Genomic DNA, 25169 nt, shown 5'->3' with positions numbered 1-25169 from the left:
ATCTGGACAAGAGGAATACCTATGTGAGAATGCTGTTCATCGACAACAGCTCGGCATTCAACACCATAGTACCCTCCAAGCTCGTCATCAAGCTCGAGACCCTGGGTCTCGACCCCACCCTGTGCAACTGGGTACTGGACTTCCTGACGGCCACCCCCAGGTGGTGAGGGTAGGCAACAACATCTCCTCCCCGCTGATCCTCAACACTGGGGCCCCACAAGGGTGCGTTCTGAGCCCTCTCGTGTACTCCCTGTTCACCCACGACTGCGTGGCCACGCACGCCTCCAACTCAATCATCAAGTTTGCGGACGACACAACAGTGTTAGGCTTGATTACCAACAACGACGAGACGGCCTACAGGGAGGAGGTGAGGGCCCTCGGAGTGTGGTGTCAGGAAAATAACCTCACACTCAACGTCAACAAAACTAAGGAGATGATTGTGGACTTCAGGAAAAAGCAGAGGGAACAACCCCCAATCCACATTGATGGAACAGTAGTGGAGAGGGTAGCCAGCTTTAAGTTCCTCGGCATACACATCACAGACAAACTGAATTGGTCCACTCACACAGACAGCATCGTGAAGAAGGCGCAGCAGCGCCTCTTCAACCTCAGGAGGCTGAAGAAATTTGGCTTGTCACCAAAAGCACTCACAAACTTCTACAGATGCACAATCGAGAGCATCCTGGCGGGCTGTATCACCGCCTAGTACGGAAACTGCTCCGCCCTCAACCGTAAGGCTCTCCAGAGGGTAGTGAGGTCTGCACAACGCATCACCGGGGGCAAACTACCTGCCCTCCAGGACACCTACACCACCCGATGTTACAGGAAGGCCATAAAGATCATCAAGGACATCAACCACCCGAGCCACTACCTGTTCACTCCGCTATCATCCAGAAGGCGAGGTCAGTACAGGTGCATCAAAGCTGGGACCGAGAGACTGAGAAACAGCTTCTATCTCAAGGCCATCAGACTGTTAAACAGCCACCACTAACATTGAGTGGCTGCTGCCAACGCCATGCTCTACTGTCATTGACACTGACCCAACTCCAGCCACTTTAATAATGGGAATTGATGGGAATGATGTAAATATATCACTAGCCACTTTAAACAATGCTACCTAATATAATGTTACTTACCCTACATTATTCATCTCATATGCATATGTATATACTGTACTCTATATCATCGACTGCATCCTTATGTAATACATGTATCACTAGCCACTTTAACTATGCCACTTTGTTTACATACTCATCTCATATGTATATACTGTACTCGATACCATCTACTGTATCTTGCCTATGCTGCTCTGTACCATCACTCATTCATGTATCCTTATGTACAAATTCTTTATCCCCTTACACTGTGTATAAGACAGTAGTTTTAGAATTGTTAGTTAGATTACTTGTTGGTTATTACTGCATTGTCGGAACTAAAAGCACAAGCATTTCGCTACACTCGCATTAACATCTGCTAACCATGTGTATGTGACAAATAAAATTGGATTTGATTTGATTTTTGATTAAATTTGAATATGCAATGGGTCTGGGGGACCAATGTCAGAAATGAAGACAAAAAAAGCAGTACAGATGACAGGAAGGCCTTGAGAAACCAAACACTAGAACATGAAAACAAAAGCATTATTTATTTATTTTTTTTACATCACCCTTATGTTTTTAACACTGATTAATAGCTACATGGTTTCTGCTAATCAAAGCTAACTGACGAAGCAAGCTTTTTCTTGGTGCAGACAAACAAAAAAAAAACACCAACGCATTAAGACCAATATAGTCTCACCTTCTCAAGAGAATCCTTCAAGGGTAAAATAGTCTTCCCCGTTTTCACATCAGTACAGCAGGATGGACCTGTATTAAAGTGCAGACTGGGGTGAGGGGGGGCAGGGGGCGAGGTAGGAGGGAGGGGGAGGTGAGCTGAAGGCCTAAACTGACCAGGGTTGCAGGGCTGGTTCAATGATCCACAACCCAACCAACATTTCCCCACCACTTTTCCTTATTCTACTAGTTTGTGGTAAAGGGCTGGTTTAGTGTCAGGCATGGTGTGGCACTTGATGCAAAACGATAACCTACTTCTCCCAAAACGACCGATACTACATGAAAACTGGCTTGTATATAGCCAACTAGAATGTTGTTTATATGATATGTCCTACATAACAGTGGCTCTGTGATTTGTCAGTAAATGTAATTTAAACACTCAACATCAGAATCTTTCATTTTCCCATCTGACAAATCTGATCTGCTTTCCAGGTCACCAGAGTTTAGGACCATTGACATCTTGCCCCAGTCCCTGCAATCTATTCGCTAGCCTTCAGCTAAATGGCATTTCAAAGAGAACTCTAGCCCCGAAATGGATTACTTTAAGAAGAGTTTCCATCGTGAGAATTTCATCAGGACTTGACATTAAAAGCTTATTCAATAACTTGTAAAAACAAAACCACACTATGTTGTGTCATTACCAACGACAACTCAGAAATGTCACCTTCAAGGTCAAACACACAGAGTTAGACAAGGCATTGGTCTTTAAAACGACTTGGCACTGAGAAAAATAAATAATAAGAATAATGGAAATCTTGATAATTGTTTGTAGAGAACATTCTCTTTCCATAAGGGGAGGACTGGTAACTAATACAGTATGGTTGTTATGGGGAGAACTGGTGACTAATACAGTATGGTTGTTATGGGGAGAACTGGTGACTAATACAGTATGGTTGTTATGGGGAGAACTGGTGACTAATACAGTATGGTTGTTATGGGGAGAACTGGTGACTAATACAGTATGGTTGTTATGGGGAGAACTGGTGACTAATACAGTATGGTTGTTATGGGGAGAACTGGTGACTAATACAGTATGGTTGTTATGGGGAGAACTGGTGACTAATACAGTATGGTTGTTATGGGGAGAACTGGTGACTAATACAGTATGGTTGTTATGGGGAGAACTGGTGACTAATACAGTATGGTTGTTATGGGGAGGACTGGTAGAACTGGTTGTTATGGGGAGAACTGGTAACTAATACAGTATGGTTGTTATGGGGAGAACTGGTAACTAATACAGTATGGTTGTTATGGGAGAACTGGTAACTAATACAGTATGGTTGTTATGGGGAGAACTGGTAACTAATACAGTATGGTTGTTATGGGGAGAACTGGTGACTAATACAGTATGGTTGTTATGGGGAGAACTGGTGACTAATACAGTATGGTTGTTATGGGGAGAACTGGTAACTAATACAGTATGGTTGTTATGGGGAGAACTGGTAACTAATACAGTATGGTTGTTATGGAGAGGACTGGTAACTAATACAGTATGGTTGTTATGGAGAGAACTGGTGACTAATACAGTATGGTTGTTATGGGGAGGACTGGTAACTAATGCAGTATGGTTGTTATGGGGAGGACTGGTAACTAATACAGTATGGTTGTTATGGGGAGAACTGGTAACTAATACAGTATGGTTGTTATGGGGAGAACTGGTAACTAATACAGTATGGTTGTTATGAGGAGGACTGGTAACTAATGCAGTATGGTTGTTATGGGGAGGACTGGTAACTAATACAGTATGGTTGTTATGGGGAGAACTGGTAACTAATACAGTATGGTTGTTATGGGAAGAAACAATGCAAAGTTAGGAAGGAAAGTGTGGTATACTAAAGCACCAGTATAGGCTGTCATTGGCCGCGTGGGTGCCAAAGTAAAAGGAGGTGACGGCCGGGTCGCAGCATTCCGGGCTGGTGTCGAAGAGATAGGCCCAAACTTAGTAGGCCGCGTTGACATGGTGAAATGGTGTGAGGGGAGGGAGAGGAGAAAGAAAAAGGAGAGCGAGAGAAAATAAAAAAAAACCACTGCAGTTACCCTAGCTTTGGGTCCCCAAAGAAGTGGATGTTTGGGGTAAGAGTGGATGGTCAAGGGGGTGATGTGGTGGGTAGGATTGCGTAGTTGGCACGTAGGAGGGGCACGTTGCTGATCGCTGAACAAATGCATCTCTACACAGACACACACCGTCCTTCCCCTGTACCCCATCTACACCACCCAAGCTTTACATTACCCTGTTCCCAGAATCACCCCCCACAGCAGTCCACTGATACGCTCTTGGCACTTAAAAAAAAAAATGAGTTCGACATGATAAAACAACGTGTGGGTGTGAGGGCACAGGGCTCCCTAATTCCACTGTCTCTTCCCATCTCCCATTCACTGTCCTGCGCTCTCATTGGTCCTCAAAGCTCCAATCACACTCTGGATGTTTTCTTCTGGGACCTATAAGAGATAGGAGGGCAGGGTTAAGTCTTTATTCCAAAAGCTCCAGTTAAAACTGACCCCTACAATTTACCATACAAACAGAGAGAGCGATACAGAGAGGGTGTAGAGTTGTAAACCATCACTCACCAGGGCATGGTCAAACTTGAAGGTACTGATGTAATAAGCTGGAATGTCAGCAGTCGCCAGGGGTTCCGATATTTGAGCCACAATACCGCACTCGTCTGATACAAGGCAATGATAATAAAGAACAGATATCCACGAATATCAGAATTATTTTAGACACAGGACATATCTGGGTGTTTAATGTATTCAGTAATATTCGTATTGGCATCACAGTTTGTTTTTACTAATCTTAGCCAAATTACACTTGCATCAAACAGTGTCTCTTGGTGATGTGCACTCTGCAGATATCTGACTAACATGTGGGAGATCTGTGGAAACCAAACAGAGAGAACCACAACTGTCTTACTTACCAAATCCTAAAGGCTGTCCTCCAATGCGAACCATTTTCCAAAGCTCCCCTGAAGCACTAGTGAAGAGGACATTGTTTGGAAACCTGGTTTGAATAAATTAGAAAATGAATACACACATTCATTCAAGTAACATTTAAAGATATTATTTCATGTACCTCTCACATCACACGTATTCAAAGATTTCAGAAAACAGTGAATACATCTTTTTGTCTTTTGTGTTAAATTCAGCGATTTGGTCAAATTCAGATTGTAGGCCAGTGGTTGCCCTACATCAGGCTTCCCCAACTGGTGGATGGAATTTTTGTTTGACATAAAATACTAAAAACACCAGGAAATTAGCTACAAGTGTTTTTAATTTAGGAAAAATCTGTTGAAGTATTCCCACGCATAATAGAGAGATAGATGAGATCGTAGATAAATATAAGCAAGGTTTGAAATGAGGTTTAATTCAAATATTATATCTGTTTGGGCTTCTTGCGGTCAATTTGCAGTCTACAAATTATTTATCTAGTTGATCATCCCTGTCCTACATGCTATGGTGAAAAATACATTACTTCGGAAGTACTAAAATCTTGGTTCACATATTGTCCCCCTTCTTAGCTTGGAGACAAAACTGACCCATATAAGGGATACCTTACCTCACCAATGTAGGACAAGTCCATGATAAAATAGCTACTAATGTAGTGGTACTGTAATCCTTTAGTTCAATCCACGTGATTAGTAATGCAGCTGTTCGGGTTACTACACAAGTGACACCTGTAACAGCTGTCAACTCTACATTAACTTCTTTACAAATACACTTTCTATGATCTTCTATGTTTGTTTCCTAACAACCCAGCAGCAAACCCAGCAAACAAGTTGTCCACAAATGACTCGAAACAGCAAATTGACAGCAGTTGTGCCTTTCTGATGGTGATAGACACCATAACCATGTGTTTTTTTTCTCTAAATGGCGGGACCACAGTAGAGCACCCACCGTGGTGTGGTCTGCTCATCCATGACCAGAGAGATGTAGCCCTCAATCAGAGAGAAGGAGAAGAAGCGGATGTGACCAGAGTCCTCGCTAGACGCCCCGGGCTCCTTCATGCTGGAATAGAAAGTACTGAGATTCAAGTGTGTCCAATCTTTCAACTACATTCGGTCCTGTCCATTCCAACCTGGTCACCGAGTGGTCTGCTAGTCAAACCTTTCTATACCTTTAAAGTCTAATCATAACAGCAGCATAACCATCCTATGACAGCCCTTGCTTAAGTCTAACCCTCTTCCAGGTTCTAGACTTCCTAAAACAAATGGTCTGAACGGAACAGCTAAGTGTTCTTGTGGCATTGTGTGTGTATGATAGTCTCTTAAAAAGAGACAGCAGATGGCCTCTGGTGACAGCCTTATGTAAAACAGGAGTGCTGAGGAGTGGGTTCTTACCCGCCTGAGTAGAACATGACGTCCATGAGCAGGGTGGCCACCGAGGGCAGTGTGTCCGGGTCCAGGCTGGTCACACAGAACATGTTACTGGGGCTGGAAAGAGGGTGGATGATGGGACGGGGCACTGAGAGAGCGAAAACATGTTTTTATTAACATGATACTGGCAGTTGTGAACACATATGCTAATACATTTTATTTTGATTCATACTACCCATCAAATATGTCACCTAAAGAGATTTACAAATCCCGACAACAAAATGTGGTCCCGTGTGGCTCAGATGGTAGAGCATGGCGCTTGCAACACCAGGGTCATGAGATTCCCATGGGGGACCAGAACGAAAATGTACGCACTGACTACTGTAAGTCGCTCTGGATAAGAGTGTCTGCTAAATGACAAATGTAAAATGAGCCCATGGGCTTAGTGGCCGAGGGCCCTAAGCGACCACTTATGTCGCTTATGCCTGGGGCTGGCCCTTGCTGTTCTGCCTTCCATATCAGACTGTGTTCTCAGGTTCTGTTCTGGGGAAGAACCTTGACAGCGAGTGCTGGATTGACATACTCTTACCAAAGATGGATTATTCAATTCAAGGTTTGACAGGCTGCAACAAAACAGCCAATTCATATCAGGGAGTCTCTGCAATATTATCATTCATATCAGGGAGTCTCTGCAATATTCTCATTCATATCAGGGAGTCTCTGCAATATTCTCATTCATATCAGGGAGTCTCTGCAATATTCTCATTCATATCAGGGAGTCTCTGCAATATTCTCATTCATATCAGGGAGTCTCTGCAATATTCTCATTCATATCAGGGAGTCTCTGCAATATTCTCATTCATATCAGGGAGTCTCTGCAATATTCTCATTCATATCAGGGAGTCTCTGCAATATTCTCATTCATATCAGGGAGTCTCTGCAATATTCTCATTCATATTCATTCATATCAGGGAGTCTCTGCAATATTCTCATTCATATCAGGGAGTCTCTGCAATATTCTCATTCATATCAGGGAGTCTCTGCAATATTCTCATTCATATCAGGGAGTCTCTGCAATATTCTCATTCATATCAGGGAGTCTCTGCAATATTCTCATTCATATCAGGGAGTCTCTGCAATATTCTCATTCATATCAGGGAGTCTCTGCAATATTCTCATTCATATCAGGGAGTCTCTGCAATATTATCATTCATATCAGGGAGTCTCTGCAATATTCTCATTCAGGGGATGAAATGCATTTCCATTTGTATCACAGAAATCCCAATGCATAACCTGAAACAGAGTGTGCGTTACTGTATCTAAATCCAATAGCATTTTCAGACATGTCCCATAGGGGCTCAAACTGTACAGGAAAGGAAATGTGAAGAGTAAATAACCGAGCCAGCACAGTAAAGTTTGTGTCCACAAAAAAGGGGAATAAAAGTATTGTGTGCCTACCACAAGTGTCAAACTCATTCCACGGAGGGCCGAGTGTCTGCAGGTTTTTGCTCCTCCTTGTACTTGATTGATGAATTAAGGTCACTGATTAGTAAGGAACTCCCCTCACCTGGTTGTCTAGGGCTTAATTGAATGGAAAAACCAGAAACCTGCAGACACTAGGTCCTCCATGGAATGAGTTTGACACTCATGGCCTACCGAGTTTAGGCTTGACAAAGCCATTGGTGACTCCCAGGCTGTTGGCGGCCACGGTCTCTCCATTGATCACCCTCAGCAGGGTGAACTCAGAAGACAGGGTGTGCATGACCATGGGCAGGTCCCGCTCTCGAACCTGATGAACACAACACAACCACTACGCCATCAACAACTCACCCTCAACCAAAGCAAAACACAAACTTGTTACAACAGGGAAAACCAAAAAAGTTTTATAGAAACATGAAATAGCATTTGAACAGCAGGTGAGGACGGTCTTTCCAACTGGCTGATTCTAATACGTCAGAAAGTAACTCATATTTGCACTTCAAACACAATTTGAAACTGCACTTATCAGGGGAAATAAACTGCACAGTCACAATAGAAAACTATTCAGTGAAATTTCAAAAGAACTCGGAGCTTCTGCATTTTGCTTATCGGAACACTTCAAGGGTAACTAAAGAGAGAGGCCTGTGGGTACAGAAAATGTTAATCAAGCATTCCAAGCAGGTATATCTGACTAGCAAAAGGCTTGGGAAACCAACCTCCCAAAGGAATGCAATGCTAAAAAGCTGGAGACTGTCTTCTGCTTTAAAATACAATTTCAACGTGAAATGGAATGCCCCAAAGAGGTCTCCATTATATGGGCCTAATGCAAAGCTACTGTGTGTCCATTCCCCAAAATTGTGTTCTCCCCGACTGAACTCTGTGCCTCCTTCCCTGAAGAACTGTACATTTGGACATGATGGACTGATTCCATCCCCACGGGGACTGTTCTGCCGGATCCTGACAGAAACTCATCCATCTCCTCTCCCCCTGACTAAACCCTTATTTGAGTTGCATTGAGGATGTAAACAAAATGTGAAGCCTCCTGTGAGAAGCTGGCCTCTAACTCCTCTAGGCTGGTTGAGTCAGACAAAGTCAGGTTACTTAAGGCTCCCTACCTCTAAATGACCACTGTTTATGTAATGCAAATAATCATAATACAACGCCAGAATAAAAAAGTAATCTGAATGAAATGCAGGATAGAAACGGAGAGAAAGAGTGACAAGACAAACAGACAGAGAGATTGAGGTAAAGCGAGAGAGGGACATGATTGAGACAGACAAATGGACAGAAATTAGGCAGAGAGAAAGAGAGAGACAGATGAGAGACGCAAGTTGTTTCCTCCATTCCTTTACAGACAGTGATTAGGCCGTGGTTGGGAGCAGCTGGCGTGGAGGGAGAACAGTGGCCATGAATGTTACCGGGAATTCCAGCAAGAGACTGAGCTGAGACTGATCCTCTTTACATAACTACTGCCAGATTATCAACATCTCCATTTTTGTTAACAATTATTTCCATACACAGGCACCGGTTATTCAGCAGACCTTTTGTGTGTGTGTGTGTGTGTGCGTGTGCGTGTGCGTGTGTGTGTGTGTGTGTCCCACCCCCTTTTAGTAGCAGGGTAATACAAATACTCCCTATAGCCAAAAAGGCCTGTCATGAGAAAGGACTGGTGTGATTAACCAACTTCGACCAAATGAAAAGATCCTTCTCAAAGCAAAAGTGCTGCCCAGGGTGGTACTGTAGATACACTGCTGTTGTCTTTTCATGTTGAGCTAAATGGAAAAATACTCACAGGCCACAAGTGAGTACAAATGAGGGCATACTTGATTAAAATGTCCTGTTCCGTAAGCTATTTTCAATTATCTACAGGTATATTTAAGAGTAGGCTGCCTTCATACCACTGGTAACATAATAGGTAAGGCTAATGACCATGTTCAGTAATACTTACAGGAATAAGCAGCTAAGCTGACAAATAGGTCCTCAAACTAAATGTGAGTATCAATAACATGTGAAGGGAGAAGGGCGCCGCTACAAGGTGCTCATAACAATGGCCAATTGGCTGGCTGATATCTTGCATGTGTTCCTTGGGAAGTTGAGGAAGGCATGCAACAACACTTCAAAAGCCTAATTTATACAGTATGTACGCAATGCAAGAACGCAAACGGCAATCCTGGGTACTTGAGTCAAGTTTGTAATTGAGGGGCTGCCTACATCTACAATGGATCACCATTTTGACTAGATATTAGTAGTTCCTGAGTTGCATACTAGATAGGTTATAAATTACGCTTAAGAGAGGTCTGTAGTGGAACAGCACTCACCAAGATAAAGTCAGTCTGATAGGTAGACAGCATAAACACAGAAATGTTGTGGTCTGCCAGGGGGGCAATGACAGACTTGGCTATTTTGGTGACTCCGATTGGTTGAGAGTTGGTGGCGCTCCCGCCCCCCGACACCACGTTGAGAGCCAACCACGTGGCCTCGGCGACACTAAGGTGCTCCGACTCGGGCAGTTCTGAAAGGGAACAAGAAAATTATTAGTGGGGCCTAGTTAGTGTGGCATTAGTGTGGTCCCAGATGGATGTGTCTGTCTGTCAGCAGTCCCCTTAGCGATAAATGAGACGCTAACGGCATCACCGGACTCTCAATGTCTCTTATTTTACGGATGATTGTTTGACATTCTCCTCCGCTGATGAGCTGGATGAGGCATTGTCAAGCATGGGTGCCATTAATATGAGAGGGGTCTGACTTGGAAAAAGGTCTGACTCCACTGCTAAGAACAATGAAATATCACTAGACTGACCATGCTTATTTAATCATAAAAAATAATAACTTCGTTAAACAAGTCGCCTTCAGGAGGGTCTTCATTGTGGTTAGTAAATTAGCTTATAAATCACTCAGGGTAAAACATTTACCACTGTGCATAGATTAATATTGAAAGCCATGCCAACAATCTCAGACTTGTTTTAACAGTCTCAATATAGAGCTAAATGTGTGTGCGGCCATTTTCATGCATTGGCACTGGCACGAAAACAAAACCAAACAACAAGTACTTGAAGCCTCAACGCAGCAAAGGAAAGTACATACATAGAACAGATGAGCACAATATAAACTTCCAGCCAATCTACCTACAGTAGAATACCTGCACCTGTTTCACTACACAGAGCTTCTAGTATCCATGGTGACCAACGAGGGTCACCCTGGAAACCAGTCTATAATGACATGGATTCATCACTCAACCACAAAACCAAGCCAGTGACAGCTTGGCCTCTGTTAACCGGGGCGGCAGGTAACCTAGCAGTTAGAGCGTTGGGCCAGTAACCGAAAGAATGCTAGATCGAATCCCCGAGATGAGAAGGTAAAAATCTGTCGTTCTGCCCTTGAACACTGTTCCCAGGCAGTCATTGTATATAAGAATTTATTGTTAACTGACTTGCCAAGTTAAATTAAGGGTCAATTAAAAATGTAAAAACCCATAATGGCACAGCGGGCAGTACTCATGTAGCAATATGTAGTCGAACATTGGCATCGAGTCAAGATATGAGGAATTAAAGAAAGCATAGGCCCTTACTGTCTGGGATCACTGGGATGTTAAAATGTACAATGGGTAACGGTTAGGGTAGGGATGTCCCAAGGATTCTGGATAGCACTGCCCGAAAATCATAGGGCTACACATGTTTTCCCGATTTACCATCCTGGTAAAGATCCAGAGGTATCGAACACAAAACCCACCTTTGAAGCCTTCCTCATCGACGATAATGGTATAATCCTCCGGAGTTTCCGTCAAACTGAAAAACTTGCATCTGGAAACGATAAAGGAGGTTTCATATTGAATAACATGGTTCATTATGCTACTTGTAAATAACCAGTTAGTTTCAACAGAACATATTAATTATCTCAGTTCAGTTATTTAAACGGAAAGGAGTTATTGAAAGCTGCTTGCAGGCAATAAGCAAGAAGGGATCCCCTAAATACCCAGAAAGTACCTCATTGGACAATGCGAATGAGCAAAAGCATATTGTTAGCCTTAAGTATTGTGTGGTTTCATGAGTCATTTTTTTATGCTACATAATATGCTTGTGTATATGAACCATTCAGTTACAACAGGAAACACATTTGAGGTTAACAATTAGAAACAAAACTTCCGTAAAGCCTCTAATGTCATCAGCCTCCAAAAATCTGTTTGACCCCACATAGCCCATGAAGTTCCTTTCATGGAACGCAAGCAACACATCCATACACTCAGCGCAGCCAATCTGTTTGATCACAAGTCTGAATATCTTCTTTATCACCATAATGACATAATGATGGACTATATTTGAAGCCCATCAGGTCATCGAGACAACATAGAAATACACCATGGTTTTGTTCAGATCGAAGTAAGCCCAGCTATCTCTTTCATTTCATCCATCAGTAATGGGTCATAGGAGCTCCATACAGTTGTGCAAACCTCGTTGTCACAGGAATTGCAAAACCAGAGATGTTTTTGAATATTTTCACTCCATGCATCCATCTAGCGGCAATTCCACGGTAACTCAATTACAGTTCGACTCAGTTTGTTCTCTTTAAATGTATGCCAAACAAAAACCATTGATTTCAAAGTTGTTCAACTCTATGCACAAGGACTATTTTTAACAATTTAGCTGAATGACTGTGCAGATGCAAACTTTGGTAATGGAATTATGGTAAAATCTCCCTCAGGTTTTTATGTGACCACGTTTTCCCAAAACTTTTAAATATCTGCTCTAAATTAAGATTCAAAGATATCTGCAGAAAGAATGGGGTGTCAGCTTTGATACCTTGAGTTTGAAAAAAAATCTATTTTGGTTGTTGAATTACAGTAAGTGGTGGATTTACACCCGATAACAGAATTACGGTAACGGAATTACAACATGGGTCCCTGATCTGTACCTCACAGAAAAACTCAATTATGGATATGAATGTCATTCTCCTCATGTTTCACAAGTTTGGACATCACAGTGCAGCAGAGCAAAGTACAGTACAACACAGCATAGCAGAGTGGGGTATTACAGTACAGTAGAGTTCAGTAAGGCATAGTTCAGTACGGTCAAGTACAGTACTCTACTCACTGTATTGTAGTGTACTGTGCTAGCCAAACTTGTGAAACATATGTTTATGATAGGTTCAGATTTGGTTCAGTCAGGTAAGTCTGTGGGTGTTAACATCAAAGCCAACATACCCAGGCCCTGTTTCCCAGATTTGTCATAATGTTCTATTGTTTCCAGTACTTGTCTTATATTGTCTCCAATGTATCATCCGGGTAAAAACCTGTCTGATTAGGATGAATAATACCTTTTTAATTTTATGTGCTATGCATTTTGCATCACATTGAAGTATAAGGGGCCTTCAGTTTTTTGAGTTTATGGTTTCTTTGATATAAATGCCCCTATGCAAACATGCCCAAATAAAATAGATGGATCTTGAGTTGAGACTGCAAGCACCTGCTGCAGACTATTGTGACAATCATAAAACCTGAACCAGCTCACGATTCCGGGAGAGAAGAGCAATGTTTGTCCGATCCACCCAAACCTCTCAATCAAGGGGTACCATGATACTTGTTGATTGTGGAAAGCAGCGAGTCTGATGGCATGAGTCATTTATTTGATGATGGTGGCGTGCGTCATCTCCTAAATACTCCACTGGTCTACTTGTCCCACTCCCAAACCTCTCCTGTTGTTGTGTCCTTGGGTTGGCATGGTGGAGAGCATTACTAATACATATGCATGGAGAATGGGTGCCTCACTGCCATTAAATGAGACTTCAGATTAGATTCACCTTCAGTATTGACTTGGCGCTTTACCACTATGGGATTTGTGTTTTCAATTGAAGGTTTTGAGATGATGAAAGGATGCTGAGCTAACGGTAGACTTTAGAGAGTGCCATTTTGAAGTTTGTCTACCTCATTGCTCTTTTCAAGCAAATGCTCTCACAGTGCAAGCTCCCTCAGAAACAACCTACCTTATGGAAATTCCACAATAATGGAATTGCAATGAGACTCAGATTTCCCACTTAAAAATGTATGCGTAACAAAAGCCATTGATTTAGAAGTTTAATGAATCATACAACTATATGCACAAGGAATAATTTTAACAATTTATACTGAACATTTTACCAAAAGACATACTGGAAGAACTGTGCAGATACAAAGCTCGGTAACAAAATAAAACCGAGGGAGATTTTACTGCAATTCTGTTACCAAACTTTGGCCTATCCAGTCAGTTATTTTTATGATGTTTTTACTGTAAATTGTTCAATGTATTCATTATGCATAGAGTTGTTGGTTTATTCAACTTTCAAATCAATGGTTTTTGTTTAGCATATTTTAAAGTGAAAAATCGAAGTCTCAATTCCGTAACTTACCCAAGGCTGGAATGAACATGTTACGGTAAAGTACTACAAACTTTATCATGTCTCTCATCAGGATATGTTTTGCCATAGACCAACATACCTTCTGAGATTCAGTTACTGGATTTTCATATCAAATTATTTTTGCTAAATATCATCTAAATCTCTTTTGGTGTGGTGAAAAAGTTTTCCCCCTTTCTGATTCTATTTTTTTAGTTTTTTGTAGTTTTTTTTTTATTTAATTTTTACCCCTTTTTGTCCCCAATTTCGTGGTATCGAATTGTTTTCAGTAGCTACTATCTTGTCTCATCGCTACAACTCCCATACGGGCTCGGGAGAGACGAAGGTTGAAAGTCATGCGTCCTCCAATACACAACCCAACCAAGCCGCACTGCTTCTTAACACTCATCCAACCCGGAAGCCAGCCGCACCAATGTGTCAGAGGAAACAGCAGTGCGCACTGCTCCCGGCCTGACACAGGAGTCGCTGGTGCGCGATGAGACAAGGGTATCCCTACCAACCAAGCCCTCCCTAACCCGGACGACGCTAGGCCAATTGTGCGTATACTGAATGTTTTTCAGATCTTTAACCGAAAACTAATATTTGATAAAGGGAACCGGTGTTTACAAATAGCAAAAAAAATGTATACTTTTTTATTTATTTAATTAACAAAGCTATGTAACACCCAATTCCCCTGTGTGAAAAAGTAATTGCCCCCTTACATGCTGACCACATCGCTTGCGTTGTGTACGCGAGCATTGCAAAATAAATGTACACATACATGTTATTCAATCATTTAATCTAATCTGCTCACAAATCTGCATAGCCAGGTGCTAAAATAGAACTTGGCTCCATTTTTGATGCGTGATGCTCTGCAAGTCCCGCCTCTCCTCATTGGTATTTGGGAGCATATACCCACGTGGGTGATTGAAAAATTAACTGATGTCCAGACTCCAGTAAGTGGTGGTAATGCACCTTAAAGTTGGTTGCCAACTGACATATAAAGTCCACTATTACTGAAGGAGGAGAGATTACTAGAAACGATTAGTTTCCCCTTGTTGGAGTAGAGAACACACGATTTTGTGTGACTCAAAATGGGTCAAAATTCCACAAAGATCCAGAGAAAAGGATCTTGTGCATTTCAGGTAAAATAACAACCCAATGTTTATATCCCTGGGCAAATTAGTTAGCAACAGCAAGCTAGCTAAATGTTCATGAATGTTTCTTGTGTTTTGACCTGTCCCCAAATTAACATTGTTGGTTCAGAGTTCGTTTTGATATTTCAACCTGCGTATCTAGATTGCATCTGGTGTGGATGTACAAAATCAACATGTGCGAGAAGGCGCACGAGCATGCCCGGTCTCGACAGCATGATACACACAATAACTGGTTGTGCCACTTTGAGCTGCAATGACTGCTACAAAATGCTTCCTGTAGTTGTTGATCAGTCTCTCACATCACTGTCGAGGAATTTTGGCCCACTCTTGCATGCCAAACTGCTTTAACTCAGCAACATTTGTGGAGTTTTAAAGCATGAACTGCATGTTTCAAGTCCTGCCACAACATCTCAATTGGGATTAGGTCTGGACTTTAACTAGGCCATTCCAAAACTAAAAATGTGTGGCTTTTTAGACATTTTCATGTTGTGTGTTTTGGATCATTGTCTTGAGGCTGCGCTTCAGCTCACAGACGAAGGCCTGACATTCTCTTGTAGAATTGTCTGATACAGAGTAGCATTCATGGTTCTTTCTAGTAAGGCAAGTCATCCAGGTCCTGAAGCTGTAAAGCATCCCCAAACCATCACACTAACACCACGCTTGACCGTTGGTATGAGGTTTCTGTGAAATGCAGTGTTTGGTTTTTGCCAGGCATAACGGGACCCATGTCATCCAAAACGTTGACTCAAGTTTGCCAAACAGCACCTGAATGATCATCAAAACTCTTAGATGAATGTTCTATGGACAGAGGAGTCAAAAGTATCAACTATTTGGATGACATGGGTCCCATTATGCCTAGCAGTTCTGCATGGAAGAGTGGGACAAAATTACTCCACAGCGATGTGAGAGACTGATCAACAACTACAACAAGTGTTTGGTTGGAGTCATTGCAGCTAAAGGTGGCACAACCAGTTATTGAGTGTAAGGGAGCAATTACTCTTTCACACAGGAGCACTGGGTGTTGCAACTTTGTTTATTAAACAAATGAAATAAGTATGTAATTTTGTGTTATTTGTTTAATCAGGCTCCCTTTATATAATATAAATAAATAAGACAGGATTGTCAACAGTGAGACAGCACATTTAGGGAGAAGGTCATCAACAACATTCTAGGTGGCAAGCAGCTTCCAAGCCAGAGCCTTGTGTTTGTTTGGATCCACATTTAGTCAGCATGACTTAAATTCTACATGAATGCAAGGCACTTCACAGGGAGCTTCTAAATGAGTTTGATTCAGGCTGTTAGAAAACCCATGAGCAATTAACAACCTTCCATTACTTAACTCGAAATTGGACACAATCAGTACTGTATGTGACGGGAGGGACAGCAAATATAAAATCTCAACAGGCAAATCTATTAGTGACTCCCAAATGATGGAAATGCTATGAAATGACAGCTGCAACAAGGCCCAAATCTCAGATGAAGCCGATCAAAGATTTCCTCATCCCACTTTAGGCCAAACAATGTTCTGAAAACAGACCATCTTGGTGCATCCAGCTCTGTCTGCCAACAATGGAAGCAATGAAACACTTCCAAGGTATAAGGGGAAACCACAGGCTATGTTTAATGACAGATGCATCCATTTTAATTCACTTCTGTCTGTGCATCAGGAAATAAGATCTTTAAAAATGTTGTCTGTCTTCTATTTTCTATACTATAATTGCTGTTTTACTTCATGGAGAGAGTATGGGATATCAGTATCTTTATCTTCATTTTTAAACACTGCCTTAAGGGTCATTACACCTTCAAATCATAGTTTGTCAGACGTTATAATACCTCTAAAGTAGTCAAGTTGAAACCACGTCCCACTACATCGATTGTGTAGATCCAGCTATATGCTTCCACACCAAATGAATGGAAAAGATAAGCACTGACTAAAACCAGGAAATGACACGGTACTCATCTTTTCTATTCATTTGAGATCGAGACAAAGCTGTATCTACCATACCACTGCAAAATGTGAACCTAAATGCATGTTTTACGCCCCCAAGCTGTGCGAGGCAAAATTTATACTGCATTTCTGTGGACCTCTGCCTCCTTTTCAAGTATTTTTCAAGGGTCACCACAGCACATGTAAAAAGGTCACTGAAAGGTGGAGGAGAATTTGCCTTAAGGAGAGCTTGGTAAACAAAGGTTAGCGAATGGCCTTTTCAACCCCATGTGTCATTAACATGTCACTAAAATATAAATGCCTTGAAATGTATCCTGGTGCAGTTGTAAAAGCGAGGATCCAAAGATCTTTGTTGGAATGCAAAACTGTTATATTATTGGCCTGTAGGCCCATTTCTCACAGATGAGGCCAACATTTTAGTGATAATAATAGTTCTTGAGGAAATAATCACTTGAGGAAAATAGCACTAACAAAGTTTAGGTTAGAGTATCCTATTGATAATATGCTCACAGCACATTTACAGTGGCATTCCATCATGTAAGTTATACTTTTGCAATAGGTTTACAGAAGATAACCTGCCCTATCCTCATCATGCCAGGTGAAATTAACAGGAGGAAAAAATATACAGTTTTATTGTTGTCTCCTAATTATAACCTATTCAATGTATTTAAAACCGAGAAAGGCTGTAGTCAGAAACACAACCACTGGGCCAGCGTTCACATCTCCAGCAACAGATAGAATGGCTAGCTAACCAAAAGATGATTGCAACATTTCAAATGATATATTCGGCATCATCACGAACAACATAAATGTCCTCACGCCGCCAGTTCAAGTTTGACTTAAAGCAACCACCTCACCCAGTTTAATTTTACACCTACACACAACGAAAAAACAACACCGCAGAGCTGCAATGCCGCGTTAACGTTGTGTGGGAAACTCGGGACCTCCGAGTAAAAATGAACAGAAGTAATTTGCGTAGATATTTTTATTGGTCGATTCTTCTTCCCAAGTGGGAAACTCTGGTATCAGAGAGGAATGCCGCGTTCAAGTGCTTGTCGGAACTAGGAAATGTACGACATGTTAACTGTTGAACGCAGCAGTATAACTACAACCAGAAATTTGAGTTTGTTAGTTCTGACTAGCTCATGAACAAGGCAGAAGAGGTGAAGCAGGAGGGTTAACTCCACCCCCATAATCTGTACACATTAAGCAGATCATTAATTATTAAGCAACTGAGTTTTTGTATGGGGTGGAGAAAGTGTTGAATTTAGTCACGATTAACATGAATTGCCATTTTGATACGCAAGGCTTATTTGATCTAATAGAAATGCTGTAATGCCTAGGTTCTTATGGGTGTACTGCTTCCAATTGGCTCATTCATCCCCCCTGTAACTATTCCCCAGGTCGTTACTGTAAATGAGAATGTGTTCTCAGCCAATGTACCTGGTAAAATAAAATAAGTGAGATGCACTTGACAACTGAGAAAAAACTATATTGGAGTAGTCCTTGTTGAAATTCAAGATGGTCTATGCATATTCATGGGGCTAGCATAGCTTCTCACTCTCCATTGAATACAGGTGGTTGATGTCAACACCCCTCTTCGAGAGAGATATATATATATATATTTTTTTTTTTAAATAAGATGTATCCACCAAACCAAAGAGAGGAATAGGCGGGAGCTTGACAGCCGACGTTCCGGTCTGTGGAAAACGAATCCAATTGTTAGAGCGGAGTCACAAGCCTCATTATATATATCCAGTATCGTCTTTATACAAGTAAGCAAGTAGATTTCCGAGTTTCCGACAGGACGAAAACGCAGCATAAGCACGTAGCCTACACACCCCTTCACGTTGACCGGACTACAAAAGCACAAAAGCTGAAAAAAATGACAATGCAAAACAACATACTGAATTTAAAGAATACTGTCAGCACTCATTGACTCATGCAAAAACAGAGCATGCATTTTCATTGAAAGCTAAAACATAACTGCTGAAGACAATTACAATGGGACAGTTTTGCCACAACGATCGGCAACATTGTATCTAGTCGCGCAATTAGTTTGCAATAACGTTAATGCCCAATAAGATATTTAGAATGATTCATTTTCTTTATTGTATCGGATTTAATAAAAAAATATTATAAATAAAGCTACTTACCTTGTTTTAGAGGGCAAGAAGGCGAGTTTGATTAATCCGTGAGTGCAAATCTGAATGCCCTCTTTTGCTATACTCGCTACTTTCAAGCTGTGTTCTAAAATATGCAACTCCATCATTTGAGTCTTCTCATTTGAGGAACATCTAAGACATAAATGTATATCGTTTCTAATAAAAAAACAAATAAATACACCTATATAGCTTATAAAAACCGTGAAACGTAGCAGAAAGCAAGGGAGGGAGAAGGACAAGTTATCCACTTCGGAAAATAATGAAAGAGAGGTAAAAATAGAAGCAGGGTGTAATAAAATAATCACAATGAGGTAAACGGGGAGGAAGAGAATGACTGTCGGTCCCCGTGTATTCTCTCCGACAGGGATTGGAATAGTCCAGCAGCTGGTAACAGTGAAACAAACAACTTGCCACTCAAAAGAAGGGGAGGACCTGCTTTGCCACACGGGCATGTTGGGACATGTAGTTTCACATTTCCTATGGCGTCATGGCAGGGCCATCATGGAGCAAATACAAGGACAATGCAAAATATGACAAATTAAGCATTTTGTTTCACTGTTTTGTATATGCATGATTTGGAATGCATTAAATTGTCTGAGGACAAACCCCAGACATCTTACAAATCAACCTTGCAAGATAGGCCTACTACATCTGTGCCCATAATGTCCAAAAACTGTCATCGCTAGGACATTAATGGCCTGTCCACTGTCCATACATGTCTTATATACTTACCTATCTCCATCTGAAATTCATTAACTGTTCGCTTTCAGTTATTCACACAGGTTTTGGTCCTATCGGTGGCCTACTTATAAGGTTAATATTTTGTAGGGGTTTGCATTGAAAGAAGGAAGACTAATTTACCTCATAAATACAATTTAAAATTAAAGTAGGCTTATTACAGTAATCTGAGTTGCAGGGCAGCCTGATTGATAGCCGAAACTGGGGGGACAGCACACTTGATGTCTGACAGTCTCTGACACATTATACATTTGCAATTTTAACAATGGGACCCTGTTAACTCAATCACCATACTCACTTTCTTTTGATGTAAAGTTCATCAGCTCCCCAAAGCAGATAGCAGCATGATAAGAGTTTAATGTTGAACACAAAGAAACAAGTAAACCTGATTTATGGGATTCCACTCAGAGCATCACTCAGTGGAGGTTCAGAATTCATGGCCTGGTCCGTCAATGCATTGGTAAATGACAATGGTGATGATGCCATTAAACAAGATCTTGAAAGAGTATTTGTACTCTGACCTTACTACCTACCAGACTGGGATTTTGAAGGGCCTGTGCTATCCGGGATCCTTGGAACATCCCTACCCGATTGAAGTTGAAATTTAAAATGTTTAGGATTTAGGGTGGGTACGTCCCAAGGATCCCTGATAGCACTGACCGATTTTGAAGGTGCTGTAATTGTGCCCACAAATGAGCTTTTCTATGATTTATATCTGACATAAATCCAAAGATTAAGGCAACAGAACGTACAAATGAGTTATCTGTGGTATTCTGTATGCAAAGAATCAAACGAAATCATAATCACCATTGATGTCAGGAATCCCCCTGGACAGTGGTTCCATTGTACTTGGGGTAGAGCACAACATTCAGACATCTTTGTAGAGTATCTCTACAAAGGCAAATACAGGTACACTTAACATTTTTTAATTTAACCTTTTATTAACTAGGCAAGTCAGTTAAGAACAAATTCTTATTTACAATGACTGCCTACACCGGACAAACCCAGACAACACTGGTCCAATTATGGTCTACCCTATAGGACTTTCAATCACAGCGAGTTGTGATATAGCCTGGAATCGAACCAGGTAGTCTGTAGTGACGCTTCTAGCACTGAGAAGCAGTGTCTTAGACCGTTGCGCCACTCAGGGGCTTTAACTATGATGTTTTCTCAGGTCACATTCTTTGAACCTGCAGGTGGGAGGATAGACTTGTATAGGTGGTGATGTAATTTCATGCAGTATAAGTTCCATCTCAATCACCATCAACTTACTGCTATTTCGTAGATGAAGCTACTGAGAGTATGTGCACTATCACCCCTCCTACACTCGCGGACCAGACTAGGCCTTGCTTCAGTATAAAAACTAGACAGCAGTTTAATTATTCACAGGCTATGACTGGTGGTAACTAAGGCCCTAGCTGACTGGAGCCATAAAATAACAAGCTTTTTTGTCTGTGGCATTGATAAGACCCTACAGCCACTCTGATCTCGCAAAGCTATGGCCCAGTTGAGGGTGTGGAAAATATGATATTGTTCAGTTCAAAGGACATTTCCCTTCAGATGTTTTTATGTATTCTTGAGGTTTCTCTAGTGCCATTTCCACCACCTCCCCTTTTCTTGGATTGACATGGACTAGTGAAAGTAGTTTTATATGGGTCTGAAGGAGTTGCTGAGATGGCAACTTTAGGCTTGAACTGCAGGTTCATCAGGTTGTTAGAACAATTTCTTGGGGGGGGGGTCTGATGCATAAAATTTACCACATTGAAATACTGTACAGATTAAAACATGTGATGCAATAGACATTTTTACTTTTGTGAACCTGCAAGAGCATGCATTTCCATATTTAAAAAATATCTAGGCCTAATCCTCCCGGAGATCAGATAACACGATTGAGCGTCTTGAAAATAAACATGCAGTTCATATTCCCCTTTAGAAAAAAGCTATGCCCCTCCCCTCTCCATGGTATACAGTTCAAAACATGACTGTACATATACTATACCGGAGCTCCATGTCTGGGACCAAAAGGCTACTGAACAGCTTCTACCCATAAGCTATAAGACTGCTGAACAGTTAATTGATGATTTTTGTACTTTTTAAATCTGCATTGTTGGGAAAGGGCTCGTAAGTAAGCATTTCACAGTAAAGTCTACATCGGTTTTATTCGGCGCTTGTGAAGCATTTCATGGTAAAGTCTACACCTGTAGTATTTGACGTGACAGTTACAGTGCATTTGGAAAGTTCAGACCTCTATACTTTTTCCACATTCTGTTACAGCCTTAATCTAAAATGTATTAAATTGTCTTTTTCCCTCAATCTACACACAATAACCCACAATGACAAAGCAAAAACAGTTTTATTTTTGCAAATGTATAAAATCTCCGCCAGGACATATTACATGTACATAAATATTCACCCTTTACTCAGTACTTTGTTGAAGCACCTTTGGCAGTGATTACAGCCTAATGTCTTCTTGGGTATGACAATACAAACTTGGTACACCTGTATTTGAGGAATTTCTCTCAACCTGCTCTGCAGATCCTCTCAAGCTCTGTCAGGATGGATGGGGAGCATTGCGGCACAGCTATTTTCAGGTCTCTTCAGAGATGTTTTGATCGGGTTAAAGTCTGGGCTCTGGCTGGGCCACTCAAAGACATTCAGACTTGTCCCAAAGCCACTCCTGCATTCTCTTGGCCGTGTGCTTAGGGTCATTGTCCTGTTGAAGGTGAACCTCACCCAAGTCCCTGCTATTGAGTGCTCTGGTGCAGGTTTTTAATCAAGGATATCTCTGTACTTTGCTCAGTTGATCTGTCCCTCGATCCTGATTAGTCTCCCAGTCCCTGCTGCTGATAAACATTCCCACAGCATGATGCTTCCACCACCATGCTTCACCGTAAGGATGATGCCAGGTTTCCTCCAGATGTGACACTTGACATTAAGGCCAAATAATTATATCTTGGTTTATCAGAATACATAATCTTGTTTCCCATGGTCTGCGAGAGTAATTTAGGTTACTTTTGGCAAACTCCAAGTGGGCTGTTATGTGCCTTTTACTGAGGAGTGGTTTCCGTCTGTCAACTTTACCATAAAGGTCTGATTGGTGAAGTGCTGCAGAGATGGTTGTCTTTCTGGAAGCTTTTCCCATTTCCACAGAGGAGCTCTGTCAGAGTGACCATTGGGTTCCTGGTCACCTCCCTAACCAAGGCCCTTAACCCCTGCTTGCTCAGTTTGGCAGGCCAGCCAGCTCTAGGAAGAGTCTTGGTGGCTTTAAACTTCTTCCATTTAAGAATGATGGAGGCCACTGTGTTCTTAGGGACCTTCAAATGTGCACACAATGCCAGCAGCATACCACCCTACATACCACTGCTGGCTTGCTTCTGAAGCTAAGCAGGGTTGCTCCTGGATGGGAGACCAGATACTGCTGGAAGTGGTGCTGGAGGGCCAGTATGAGTCACTCTTTCCTCTAGTCTAAAAATAAATATCCCATTGCCCCAGGGCAGTGACACTTACCTGGTAAAATAACAGATAAATAAATAGGACATTTTGTGGTACCCATTCCCAGATCTTTGCCTCGACACAATCCTGTCTTGGTTGTCTACGGACAATTTCTTTACCCTCATGGCTTAGTTCCTGCTCTGTGATGCACTGTCAACTGTGGGAACCTATATATAGACAGGTGTGTGCCTTTCCAAATCATGTCCAATCAATTGAATTTACCACAGGTGGACTCCAATCAAGTATGATCAATGGAAAAAGGATACACCGGAGCTCAATTTCAACTCTCATAGCAAAGGGTCTGAATACCTATGTAAATAAGGTATGTCCTTCTGTAGCTCAGTTGGTAGAGCATGGCGCTTGTAACGCCAGGGTAGTGGGTTCGATCCCCGGGACCACCCATACGTAGAATGTATGCACACATGACTGTAAGTCGCTTTGGATAAAAGCGTCTGCTAAATGGCATTTATTATTATATTATTTTTTAAAGACTTATAAAACTCAACTTTTCGCTTTATCATTATGGGGTATTGTTTGAGCATTTTTTGTGTAAACAATTTTAGAATGAGGCTGTAATGTGGAAAAATATAAGGGGGCTGAATACTTCCCGAATGCACGCTAAACTTAGATTTGATATTCTCCACTGGTGCGAGGGGAAATAGGCTAATTAGAGCACGGAAAATCTGAATTCTAATGGATGTCCTTCTACATTGGAGAACGGTATGGACACGACCAGAAAATTAGTCTGAAGGAGTGGACGGCAGTTCACAGCAGGATCTGTGCACTGTTCTTGACACAGAAACAGAGCCCCATACTGTTTGAGCCTCAATTTAATGAGAGCATAAACCCTCAATGAGATTACCCTCATCGGTACTCTTCCTGAGATCTTACTTCAGCAAGCATTGGGAGGAAAAGCACAAGGTACAAGACATTAGAAAAATCTCAAATTCCATCACTACAGATATGAAAAGAATGAACTAGAGAGCCAAGACACAAATTGGGAAGAACAAGCCAATTGTTTGAACAGCTGTTATTGCGAGGGAGTGATTATGTAGTGAAACATCAGGGCAAATACATGTGATAGTTAAAATTATGCCCGTGTCCAAACAATTGGGTTTATCTATTCTAATGAGCACCACCAAAAATCTGTACATATGCGTTGAAGCCCAGCCTCGAGACCAGTGAGACTGTTCTGGAAGTTGTGCAAGGATTATAGGAACCTTTAAAGTGTCTGGCTCTGATTACCTCAGCACCCATGTGTATTGAGTAAGTTTCTAATTGACCAACTAGCTGCTTCACAACCCACCATAACCGTCAAGCCCATTGCATCGGGTGCACATTCACACCAACTTCAGAAACCACCCATTAGAGGATGCATGTGCGGAGTGACATTTAACCACAAACAGAAAATACATGGGAGACCCCAACCACAACCAGTAACAGACCCATGTGAAAATACACATTGCATGAGTGAACTTTGGCCACGTTTATGCAAGGCAGACATAAACTACTGCCCTAACCCACCTTTAAGTCAGTTCCTTTCCACCTTCCCCCCATGTGATCACACCCCTCATGGAAACACTAGGCCCGTTTACATTGCATCAATAAAGCACCACAATTTATGCAAAACACCTTCAAACCTAGTCCTGAAGTCAACCTTCTTGGTGGGTGCGAGGGCTGTGCCA

At 41.7% G+C, this 25169-nt stretch overlaps 1 protein-coding gene across 1 annotated transcript; it reads right to left on the bottom strand.

Annotated features, from left to right (window-relative positions):
* Positions 1 to 3223: 3223 nt before the first annotated feature.
* On the bottom strand, positions 3224 to 19668 carry castor2 (cytosolic arginine sensor for mTORC1 subunit 2). Its single transcript, XM_035779832.2, has 9 exons — positions 19246 to 19668; positions 11351 to 11421; positions 9940 to 10133; positions 7799 to 7931; positions 6167 to 6290; positions 5724 to 5834; positions 4748 to 4830; positions 4401 to 4495; positions 3224 to 4271 (listed from the first exon to the last, which is right to left on the bottom strand). The coding sequence occupies exons 1-9, from the start codon at positions 19359 to 19361 to the stop codon at positions 4206 to 4208; spliced, it is 993 nt and encodes a 330-aa protein (XP_035635725.1). The 5' UTR covers positions 19362 to 19668; the 3' UTR covers positions 3224 to 4205.
* Positions 19669 to 25169: the final 5501 nt, after the last annotated feature.

This window comes from Oncorhynchus keta, chromosome 11 (assembly GCF_023373465.1).
Source record: "Oncorhynchus keta strain PuntledgeMale-10-30-2019 chromosome 11, Oket_V2, whole genome shotgun sequence".
Lineage (NCBI taxonomy): Eukaryota > Metazoa > Chordata > Actinopteri > Salmoniformes > Salmonidae > Oncorhynchus > Oncorhynchus keta.
Note: the sequence above shows the minus strand (reverse complement) of the source record. Positions and strands in the feature narration are given on the sequence as shown.

What these genes read in the sequence shown, in the direction of transcription:
- castor2 (XM_035779832.2), bottom strand. Translation starts at nt 19,361, where the DNA reads ATGATGGAGTTGCATATTTTAGAACACAGCTTGAAAGTAGCGAGTATA. An exon ending in CTTTGTCAAGCCTAAACTCG is followed by an intron (nt 6,291 to 7,798) that starts GTAGGCCATGAG and finishes TCGCTCTCTCAG; the next exon opens with TGCCCCGTCCCATCATCCAC. An exon ending in GTCATGTTCTACTCAGGCGG is followed by an intron (nt 5,835 to 6,166) that starts GTAAGAACCCAC and finishes TTTCTATTCCAG; the next exon opens with CATGAAGGAGCCCGGGGCGT.